Source organism: Heliangelus exortis, chromosome 2, assembly GCF_036169615.1.
Source record: "Heliangelus exortis chromosome 2, bHelExo1.hap1, whole genome shotgun sequence".
NCBI lineage: Eukaryota > Metazoa > Chordata > Aves > Apodiformes > Trochilidae > Heliangelus > Heliangelus exortis.
Window position 1 is genome coordinate 109,137,976 of NC_092423.1, and position 12,199 is coordinate 109,150,174.

A 12,199-nucleotide genomic window follows, 5' to 3' on the forward strand; every position below is an offset into this window, starting at 1 on the left:
AATCCCTGTCTCCACATTAATTTTTAAGTGTGACCCATCAGCTTATAGATGTTTTGTACCTAACAGATACTTTTCTAACTTGGTCTCTAAAAACTGTTGCTTTGTGAAAGGTCATGGAGGACAAACACAGCTTCACTTCTAACACAGTGTAATTATTCTTTTAAAAAATAAATGTATTTGGTGCAGTATGTAATAAAAAAAGACAGAACAAAGGGAATGATTTGTAAGAAAAAAAGTTCAAAGGTGGTTGGAGAAGGCTTCTTGAGTTTGTGATTTCATTGGTGTTTGGAAAAAGTACAGGCATGCTTTTGTATCCCCAATTAATGGTATTTATAATGAGAATAAAAATTACCAAGAAACTTTAACGTAAGTACTTTGGTGGGGCAGTGTATTCCACTCATATGTGAGTCTTTCACAGTCAGATCTGCAGAGAGTAGAGGGATGCACATCATCAGAGTGTCAGAATTTTGTTCTCCTCATCCAGACTTTCCATTTTTATTTTTCATTTTAATTTATTTTCCAGATAAATCGGGTGTCTTAATTGTGAAGATCTTAGAAATGTTTGAGGAGTGTACAATACAAGTTGCCATCTGCCAGCAGCTGGAACAGTCTCCTGCTACACTTTCATCCGAGGATGCTGTCATCAGGGAAAAGGAACCAATACTCAAAGTCCTCTTTGCAAGAGAGACAGCAGCTCACCTGAAGAGCAGGCCACAGGATGTCATCCACATCTATCCTCCATGGTGAGTAGGGAGAACTGCTCACACTTGCTGTAGCACTGCAAAACAAGGTGGCATTGCCAGAATTCTGTCTGCATTGTTGTTGGAAAGACCTTGGGGAATATAGGGAGAGCAGGGCTCTGTTGTGGTCATCTGTCTCTGACAGCTGGAGAGACTTTGACAGATACCTTGAAGATAGCTAAGATAACAAAATGTATATCATAATGCCTCTAGTGTTGCTCAGGGCTTCAGTTTTGTTTTCGCTTAATATTTTCATGTTTGGAGTGATAGGAAGGCCTGAGCAATGTCTTATCAATGTTAAGGCCAATAAAGTGCATACTTTCTGGTAGCAAAGTAGTTCAGGAATGCTCATCTGTTGCTGTGAGCAAGGGTATAATGTTTCAGTGGAAAAGTCTGTACTAACTGTATAGCATGCAGTAAAAACAACAAGCAGCTGAAAAATGGAGGGGGAAAAAACCTACAAATGAGAGATTCACAGTATTTTTAAGGAACTGTTAAACACCTTTTTGGTAGTTCCACATTGCTGGTGCTGTCACTATCTTTGGTTTCTCAAACCCACTTTAGTGCAGCCCTTTCTGGTGGAATTCTTCAAAATGCTTGGTCTACATTTATCATTTTTTCTGAATTGATTACTTTCCTGGTTTTTAGAGGTAGCATAAAGTGATGAGATTTCTAGTAAAGCAAGGTGGCTGTTGGTGGCTGTAGGTTATGTAAACTACATAAAAGTTTAATAGAACTTTGAAGTGAGAAGATTACTCCTCTTTTTACTCTTTTCCACTCATATTATGAAAGAGAAAATATTTTTCCTTGCATGTATTTCAGCATTCATTAGCTGAGTTTTAACCTCCAGCTGCAGTAGAACCAGCCTCTAGTAGATGACCATGTCCTTTAGCAAAATACTTCTTGTTTTGCAAAGCTCCATATCTGGTTTTTATCTTCACTGATAGCTGTAAATCTTTTCTGGTTTTCTGGGTTACCCAATTTGTGATCTTTTGCTTCTAAAGTGTTGCTTAACTCTTTTTGGAGGTGATTAAAAAAAAGGGAAGATACTAAACCTGTGGCTTATTAGGGCTACAGATACAACTATTGATAGTTTAGATGTAAATAGATCAGTAGCTAAGGGAAATACAATTGAATATTGAGTCCTGGTCTGATTTGAAATAAGGAATTGCCTTTGGTTTTTTTTGTTGTTTCCTCTCAGCCCTAAGGTAATGATGTTTGCTCTTGTTTACTGCTTCATTCAACAAGCTTCTTTTCGTACTTTACATTTGCTTTTCATTTCCTCCAGTTTTTTTCCTCATTTCTCTCTCCTACAAACTTCCATCTTAGTTCCATTTCTCCCATTTGTTTGGTTTGGGGTTTTTTTGTTTTTATTTTTTTGGGTTTTGTTTGTTTCTTGGTTTGTTTTGTTTTTAAACCACGAGCCATTGCATTGAAGCTACTGTATCATTCTGTATAGACCTTAGCCTACACAAATATTTTGGACCAGCAAAACTGTTTTAGTTAGGGTATGCTTCAACTTTTTTTTTCCTCCTTTTTTCTTTTCCTGAACAATTACTGTCAGTATGCTTAGTATGCATAAGTCCTAAGTATGCTGCAGCTTGCTCTGCTCTGAGGAGATTTAACACTGCACTGGTATGATCCTTTCCAGACTACTCATATCTCTAACTGTGCTGTTGTTGTAGTTTTCTCATTTGTTTAAATTGTATGGTGTTCTGGGTATAAAACTCATCCTTATATATATGTAAACTGAGAGTTGTTGAGAAAACTTCATAGTTATCTATCTTCGTAGAAATATCACTTTATTTGCTTTTGCCTTTTATTTTAGTAGGTTGTGCTTTTCATGTAAGAAAAGGTTATTTCATAAAAAGGACCTTTGAGCAGGGGCTGTGTGTTGAGTTGCTCTCTTTACCTATATGGCTCTCAAGGCACTTTATAAAGACATCAGTCAATAGTGGCAAAACTGCATATCTCATATCTAGTCCTATTTTCTATAATTTTGGAATTTCCTTAATGCCAGTAGTCTCTTTGTTTTCTCAACCAGAAGTTGGGCTGGATACTGTTAAACTAAACCTACAAGAGACAGGAAGGGAGGGGGTTGAGAGATGTTTTTGTTTTAGATTACTATTTGTCACTTTTAGTTTACATTAATTGGAAATTGGACTTGTACACTTAATGAAAATTTCTTCCTCTGTCACATTACCAAGCTTCTATTCTATTAAACTCTTATTTGAGAGCTCTGATTGCTGAAACGTAGTTTCTGTTAATCAGCAATGAGTTTGTTCTTTCATTAAAAACAAATGCTGTTTGTGTTAAAATGCTTTCCTGTGGATTCAAATGTGTCACTCGTGTAAAAAGGAATTAACTAAAATACCCTGACATGGTGAAATGAGCACATTTACTATCTTATTGGTGTCACCAGTTGGAAGCAAAAGGAACAAAAAAAAGAAGTAGGTGCAAGAGGAGACAATCCTTGAATGGTCTGCATGTGTTTGGGACACACAGCACACTGGGCATCATCATCCTGTATTTTGAGATACATACTTGTATGATAGGGAAGAATGGGATGAGATGGAGTGATTTATAAGGAGTGTTTCTGCTGCTGTAAACTGAAAGTAGAATTTTCTGGTATCTTTAAAATAACACCTCAGAATTATGTTCTAACTTTGCTTTTTGCTTTCTGACCAGCCAGCTGAGTGAGTAGGTAAGATGCAGGCACACAGGCTGGTGGCTTCCATCTGTAATTATTTGTGAGCAAAATTTGAATGCATGATTTTGGAGCCTGTGTAAAACTGGACTTTGCTTTTGTAAGTGTATGTGTTGTGAACTCATCGCATGGCTTGGAATGTGAAATGTCTCTGGCATACATACTTTGGGAAGCAGTGTTTAGAGATTTAGAGATGGACTCTCTCAGGCACATGGTGTGATTTTTGGGATGCCCTACACAGGGGCAGGATTTGGACTTGATTATCCTGATGGGTCCCTTCCAACTCGACAGATTCTATGATTCTATGATTTGTTGATTTATATTTGTTGGTATTTCCTTCCATACAGATTCCCATTATATTTCAGCACTAGAATACAAGCACTAGAATACTCAAATACATTTGAATTTAATTAAAAAATTAAAATATGGACAAGAAACAACTGTTGTAGTAATCTTACCAGCCTGGACATTGCTCATGAGAGTGGTCGTACTGACTTTAAGAGGAGCTTTTGTGTCAGAGTAAGAATTTGCATGACTGAGCACTGATTTCTGTATAACTGGAGATGGATTTCTTCAGATCTCATGTCGTCAGGTACATATTTATAGACTTGAATGGGAGGGATTACATGTGAGAATTATTACTTGCTATGGGGAGAGCAACACTAAGAGCCTGATTATCATTTTCAAACCAATGTCTCCAGTGGAGGAAGGAGCTCAGCTGCTTGGCCTCTGAGCTGTCTGATGGGAGCCTGCTCTGGTCTTCAGGCTATTTACAAGTGTTATTGCACTGTTGTATCTAAAAGCCTATTAACTTGGACACATCACATGAAAACAGTTGCATGTTTTGGGCTGGAACTGGTATGTGTCTGGCCAGCTGGGAACACAACAGGCAAAAAAACTCAGCCCTGCCTGCCCCTGCCTGTGTAGGCTTGTCTTTGGTTGTCTTTGCAGTACCTGAGCAATTCCTTGGATTAAGATTTTAAGTGAACACCTTATAATTTTTACACAGCAAACACCTTATAATTTTTATACACTGAATCTGAATAGTTAATTGTTTTTAAAGCTGGAAAAGCAGAAGTTCATTGTTGAGTGTAAGTAATTAACTTGATTACTAAGTCTTTATTCACTTTGGAGAAATACCTATCCAGAGAAAAGTGAAGACTGCTTGATACTGCAAAGACGTGAGGGAATGGCAACAAAGGCTTCTGGGTTCCACTGGTGGCAATTTGATGGCTTCATCCTGGAGTTTTCTTGTTTGCTTAATTGTAAAAGTGACAGAAATAATATACTATGCCTAATAGAAAGTGGTAAGAGTTGCCATTTTTAGAGACTTCAGAATTCTTTTTTCTGCTGGCAGCAGAGCTTGAGGATAGTTTTCTTCAGATATTTCTACCTCCTGCTTGTACACATGCTTACCATTGAATATTCAGGATAAATTAACCTGAAGAAAAATGGTGCAGATTACAATATAAATATATTTTACATTAAATTTAACAACTTTTAAACATAATTAATGTATTTCTGAAGTTAAACTATTAGAAGTATGTTGATATTGATACAGTTATTTGCAATAGCAACATAACCACATATCACATTTGATTTAGACAGGTCCAGAGATCCATTCATATCTACTGAATATGATGGTCTGGCATGAAACCTCTGGTTCATGAGGTGCACAACTGGAGGGCTAGGATGGTGTGAAAGGACCAGAACCATTTTGTGTCCTGTTCTTCCATTGTCTGTAAATCCTGGCTGTTATGCACTGCAGAAGACAATATCCTTGGCTGGATAGCTGCTATCCCTGTGCAGCCTCTCTGTGCTTTTTTAAAAAAAATAAATAGAAATTGGAAAAAAAACCCCAACAAGACAAAACCAGAACAAACAAATGAGCAAACAAACAAAACCAAACAAACTACTCAAAGAAAAAACAAAACAACAACAACAAAAAAAGAGAGTTTATTTTAGGAACTCCATATGTAAGTATATAAGACACTTATATCTACATGTTGATGACACCCTGCGTCATCAACAAGCAATTTCAAAGTTGTTCTTCAGTTTCTCTTAACCTGTGAAACCACGGGGAATCATAATTAGTCAGCTTTGAAAGTGTTCCAGTTCCTGGTGAAAGTGTTTAACGTGGACTTACAATTTCTGCATGCATTATATTAGATTTGGGTGCTCCTCAATGAAAGAAGTTTAGAAGAGTTTGCATTATTAACTGCTTAGATGTTCATACACCCCATTGCTCCATATCAGCTGATGAACAGTGAGGAAACCTTGCACCTCAGGTCCTTCAAGGTGGGCCAGTGATGGAAGGTACTGTAGAAATATGCAAGCAAGCTCTGAACAAGTTTATATATGGGAAGTAATCTAGCTTTGTGGACTTAAATATTCTTTTACTTTAGAATTATCCTGGATATGCCCTAGGCTGTTTTATTGGCACAACAACAGGATTTTTAACTGGATATGTTACTGTGATTTTTGTGTTGTATTTCTTAATATGGTGTCTTACATTGCGTGGTCTTACATAATCTCGGTGAGCAATAGCAACACCAACACAGGGAGCTAACATGAAATAGTTGTTTTGAACTAGTGTGACTGGTGTTAAAGAGGGTTTGCCTTCCATTTGATAGAGATTTTTTTATCACTGCTCTCTTACCAGTCAAGGGAAGCGTTTAAGAACACGGTTACAGAATAGTTCAAAAAGGATCACAAAAAGGATCATGTGAAAGTAGGGTGCTGGGCTTCATTCAGTAATGACCTACTTCTGCTCTGTAAGAAGAAAAGCATCTATATCCTTTAAATTTTTCCCATTCTGTAAATGTAAAGTGCCAATATGAATTAAAGACACTTATGGAACATCTTTTGCATAAACTCAGTTTCTCTATGCAGAGAGGCAGCTTCTCTGATCTTGATTGATCAGCTGGACAAAATTCACCTAAATTCACAATCTTCATTTGATGACATCTAAGCATTTATAAATATATATATATGCATATATATATATATATATATATGCACATACATATAAATATTCAAGCGGATGGAAAAGAGAAGAAAGATAACCACTTAGATCCCTCCTATCAGAAAGATGTTAGCTCTTTCTTTGCATTCTTTCTTTGAAGATGTTACAATAGCAGAGTGGGAGAATCCTGATAAGAAGTAGGAGGCTCACACAGAAGATAAAATTCTACAAAACTTCAGAGCTGTAAAGCCAGTGTGGGCACTATTTCTAAAGTACATATGGAATGGCTTTAGAGCCAAAGATCAGATCATATCATCTACTTGGAATTGTTTCTCAGAGATCATGCAGTTGTGAAAATTTAAGCTCCTTTCAGAAAAAGCTGAACCAACTGCAGGTTTCTTGCAAGAGTTGTGTTAGTTGTTGGGTTTTTTAGAGTATACATTTCCTAGTGCAATCACTTCAAAAAAGATGAGCTGTATTTTGAGACCAGGAATAAAAATACTTCCTGTGTACAACTGGAAGTTGTCTCTAACAAGCTTTTAGTATAATTTCTTCAATACTTCATGTTGCTTTTATCCACTTTGACAGATCAGATTCTATTTTTTATAATAAATCTGATTTTTTGTCCATCCCTTCATGTAAAGGGAGAAAGCTGTATCTGTAGAGCTGCTCAGGTGTATCCTATTTTATGTCTCTTGAATTAAACCATTGGTATTATTTGTGTTTATTCACCTTCCATGTAGAAAATCAAAATAAGAGTATATATTGGTAATCAAATCAGTGAATAATATTATTCCTTCATAGGTGGATGACATAATGGAAAAGCTAGAAGGTTAAAACTGTTTTTTTAGCATCACTGTTTCTGGGCTAAGAGCTGATGGTATCTTGACAAGCTGAAAAAGGGGACTTTCCACTGTGCTCTACCAATGAAGTCTTGTTGATATGTTTGCCTGCTTTCAGCCAAGTCAGAGGGGTCAGAAGTGAGTGGTGTGTTTCCAAAGCAGCAGCTTGGTTTTTAGACCAAGCTTGAAATGCACTTTTGTTGGCACAAAAACCTCCAGCAGGGGAGGAGGATGTCTCTGTGTCCAGGTGGATGTCTGGACTGGACATGTACAGTCAGTTGTTGACTTTCTTCAATATGGGCCGTTCCATATGTAAGAGTAAAGGAAGTATAGAAAAAGGGACAGTGAATGTCCATAGCCTGGTTTTGCTGGGGAATGGGTGGGTGGCTGGGTGTGAGTTTTGACATTTTTTGTGATGTCATCCAATATTGATCCTACTGAAGTGATTGTAGCGTCCTGTTAGTGGGAAGAATCTGAAACACCTGACTGTGGTGCTTATGAGTTCAGGAATTAGCATACATTTGAGTCCATGTTTTTTAGGAACAGAAAAGGAAAAATATCTTTTTAAGCATCTATTCCATGCAGTCAACAAAAAAAGTCCTATCCTAATAATCACAAAGTATTCTCATCATGAAAATCTAATAATGTGTATTTTTCTTTTTTTTTTCTTTTCCCTTTTTTTTTTTTTTTTTTTTTTTTTATGAAAGCTCTGTGTACTTGAAACCTTCCAGCTTTTATAAGTGAGGAAATTCCAAGCATTTTGTAGTGACAGATACTGTTAGTGGGTAGTTGTCCACTGACGTCAAAAACAGAAGATGGTGAACAGCTTTGTTGAAGTCAATGAAAAATGTACAGTCCTGGATAAACTCTGTGTTAGCAACAGAGCTATCAATGATATACGAGCAGCTTCACATGAGTTCCCATGTGCATTCAATCCAGTGCTAAATTCCAGATCTTGTTTAATAAGCAACTGATGGAGCCAAGACCTGGCACTGAATAAAATCCTGCAGTCTGCTTTATCCAGTCATGAAGGAAAAACAAGCTAAATAAGTTCAGATGAACCAGTTCAGAATTACTGCAGGGTTATTAAAAATTGTGATTTGTATTCATCTGCTAATATTTATGACTAACACATTTGGGACGTGTAAAACAATACCTAATTTGTAAAAAGACTACGTGCCAAAATTCCTGCAGTATTTTAACCACTAAAGAGCAAGTTTTGTCCATATGAATGAATTTATTTAAATGTTTAATATTATCAGTGATCAGCTAATATTTTTTTCATATAACTACATTTTGAAAATATATGATTTCTACTTTTTGAATTGCTGTCCAGCACTTTCACTATGTGAAATACAATGTCTTTCATAGCTTATTGTGGAGAAACAATATAAAGTTAAGTGCCATTCTCTTTAGCAAGTGTGATTTGCTACTCTAATGGTAGGTGTGTAGTTAGGTAAGATTTTTACATAAAGTTCTGTATGCAGTTATGTTGAGCTCTGAATATGCTGGATATTTTACAGCACAGAAGGTTTTCATGCTAAACACAATCGTGTCCTTACACATTTTTATGTGGGCAAAGAGGTAGGTAAAGTGTGAGTTTACCAAATGGTCATGTCTGGTGATTCCCTTCAACATGAAGCTGTGCTTTCTCAAACTCCACCTCCTGACTGAACTATTTAAGTGGTGGTAAGCATAAGTTAATTGCTGTACTCCTAGCAGAAATAGTAATTAAACCTCCAAGTATTTCAAAAGCGGAATGTTGGCTTCAAATATTTAAAAAATTTGGAGTGTTGCTGCCCAAAATCTTGTATTTAAAACATCCCTGCTATCCTGGGGGTGGCAGGAAAGGGGAGAACGAATTTTGCTATTACTTCTACCAGGCAGATTGCTTTCCTTTCCGTAAAAGCTCATGGAAAAAAATGCCCGTGGTTTTATGTATTTTTGACAGCAAGAACGTACTTCAGTACATAAAGCAGTTCAGCTGTGAAACATTCAGTGCAGCCTTTTGTGTGTTTGATAAAGCTTCTTTTCCTACCAATCTTCTGAGTCAACATTAACCATGCAGATCACAATGTATTAATTCTCCCTGAGTGGTAGGCTCCTTTGACAGCTTCCTGAGATATCCTGAAAAAGTATTTCTCTTGTTACTGTCCCAGTACGGCCTTCTGGCAGAACAAGTTTCTCCCAGTAGAAGCATCAGAACTGTATCCGTGACATTAGAAGTGGTGTACAACCATTAATTTTACCTTTGAGGATTCATTTTATGTTTTGAAAGCCAAATCACTGATGTGGCTCAAAAAAAATCATAGTTGACAATATGTGGGAAGGATCTTTTTTGTGTGTCTGATTTTTTTGTTTTGTTTTGGGAGTTTTTTTCTCCCCTCTCTTCAGCCTCTTTAAAGTCCTGAAATGGTATATTTTGTCTCTTTCCATGGTGAAAGAATTAAGCAGCCTAGTGTACCTATCTGTGGATGTTTGTGGGTTTGATGGTTCTTTACGTTCCCCTTTTTTAAGCCATGGATTTTTATTTTTTTACTAAGTGATGCATGTTTGTTGTAAAGCAGAACATGATGATGAGCTTTGTGTTGTCCTCCTGGGAATCATTGTCCAGTCAGTCTCTGTGGTCCTTGGTGGCATAAAAGAGAGGACTGCATGTCCACCTTGCTGCTGTTCACAGCACATCTGGTAGTGCAAACCCAAGTCTGTCAGCATCTTCAGCTAATACCTTGTAATATACACTGAGGGTGTGAAGAAGTACCCCCTTTGCCTTCTCTAAAGTATTGGTGGGATAGATGTGGTAGATCATAACGTAAGTACTTGGGAAAAAAACTGGCAGAATATCAACTAGAATGCTGCATGCTACAGCACACTGAAGGCACTGAACTTGAGAATGCTTTAAATGCAGTATAAAACCATAAACTGCGTTGATTGTATTTGTGTTTTCATTTGTCTTCCCAGCATGGCACAGCACGCCTGCCTTTTGTGTTTCCCGGAAACAAATCACTCCTCTGGGCTGAGGTTCATTTTTAAGAAATGTAGGCAATGCAGCTGTGTGAGACTTGTACATTGCATTCGTGCCTTAGCAAGTACTGCTTGTCTCCTGGTTCCCTGAGCTTGTCATAAATATTAATTTAATAGGGCTGGTACTGTTTTATGCATTGGGAATGTACAGATTGAGGAAGAGATTAATTTTATTGATATGGGCTGTTGCTGGACCTTACAGGGCTTGTAGGCTTAAAGGAGCCCAGTTTTACTTTATAATTGTAACTTTACCATAATTGTTCTTCAAATTATTTGAAAATTTTACATAGAACAGGATAGTTGTTTATTATCTTCCGAAATATTTCTTATCTTACATCTCTCACACAAAAATATTTTCTTTGTCTTTTTGCAGCCTCCTTTGGCTGACACTCATAGCTTGCAGTTTGAGAAGTTGTGCATGAGGTGGTTGTTTAGTTTGGCTGGGAGATACTTGACTCTAGAAGTTAATTTTCTAGCCTTGCTATATAGCAGGGAGCTACTTGCTAGCTACACTCAAAACCAATCCCAGTTTAAAAACAAACAACATACCACGTTATTAACTTCTAGAACAGTGCACCTAAGCCTTGAGAATTGCCTTTGGTTCTTGGTCACTTCAGCTATGGCTGTAAATTCCTGATTTTTGAGGACTTCCACTCAGAAGGGAATGGAATCCCATTTACTGGTTACCCTGAAACTGCCCTTAGCACCAGATCAACCTAGAAGAAAAAATAAGGGGGAAATATTATTTCCACAACATAAATATAAGTGACACCTTTTCACAAAAAAGAAAAAAAAACGCCCCCCCGCCCCCAAACCAACAACTTTTATATCTGTTTATTTTTTAGATAAGACTACATGACCAAGTATTATCTTCCTGTCTCTTCCAGTTATTAATTGTTCAGCATCCTTACCTGCGGTCATGAATCTTGTTCTTAGGCAACACATTGAAGATGGCCTTCGTGGACCAGGTCTGAGATTGAGAAATAATTGTAATCTTACATGTAAAGCCCCCTTATGTTTATTTAGATCAAACTCTCTACACTCATTTTCAAAATTAATATTGGTGTTACTTGGTTGCAGTGTGAAGTTTTTTGAAGCTTTTCTGCAAAGTAATTTCCTATCCTGCATTATCAGCTGTGTTGATGTACTTTGGTTATGTCCATCCAGACAGTGGATGAAATGTGTTACTTAATATTATTAAATTTACTCCTAGTTGTAGTTTGTTTATTTAAGTGCTGTCGTAATGCTGCTGCTTTATTAAATAGACATGTATTGTGGACAGTTTTGGGGAAAATACTCCCTGCAAGCTGGCAGGACAAAATCCTGCCTTATTGTATCACCGCATCAGATATTAAAAATATATATAAAATGTATATATTGATGTGTAAATACTACATTATGGCACCTCAGAAGCCAGAGTAGCATGCGTGGTTTGTTAATCTCTTGACTGACACTGGGCATGATTGTAACCAAATGTGATAGGGCTGGAGTCAGGAAGGAGAGGTCCTCAAGTCTGGGCATTGAGAGAGCAATACTCTTCCCCTTACCTTCTGCTTTGGCTTTCCTCAGCTTCCGAAGCTGTTTTGGAAGTGACACGAGCAGTCACACTGACAAAGCACTCAGTGCTATCTTTATTTTACTAGGTGGTGAAGAATTATATTTTGCATTTCCCTTCTGTGTGCTGCTCGTGTTTGTCCCTCAGCTGTACCAGACCACTTGTTCTTGGGACTGTGCTGTACACTGAGACAATGAAATACCTTGCTTTGAAAAGAAAGTATTGTAAGTCAGGGTTGCTGAGCAGTATGGTTTATAGTGTGGTCTTGGGGTGACACCAAAGGCCCAACTGCACCGCCCTGGCACTGGGCAGGGGCCGGGGCTGAAGCTCACAAGGTGGGAGGGTTTCAGGTAGCTCTGTGAGTGT

The 12,199-nt window shown here is 37.4% G+C and overlaps 1 protein-coding gene across 4 annotated transcripts in view; it reads left to right on the forward strand.

Moving 5' to 3' along the window:
* Positions 1–12,199, forward strand: part of SPIDR (scaffold protein involved in DNA repair) — a 199,435-nt gene that overhangs the window by 77,018 nt on the left and 110,218 nt on the right. For all 4 annotated transcript variants that reach the window (XR_011724532.1, XM_071737505.1, XM_071737506.1 and 1 more), the window contains exon 8: positions 524–743. Coding sequence is in view for 3 of the 4 variants with exons in the window: in XM_071737505.1 (XP_071593606.1) it covers positions 524–743 (220 nt within the window). In the remaining variant the exon portion in view is untranslated. The remainder of the gene's footprint in view (positions 1–523; positions 744–12,199) is intronic.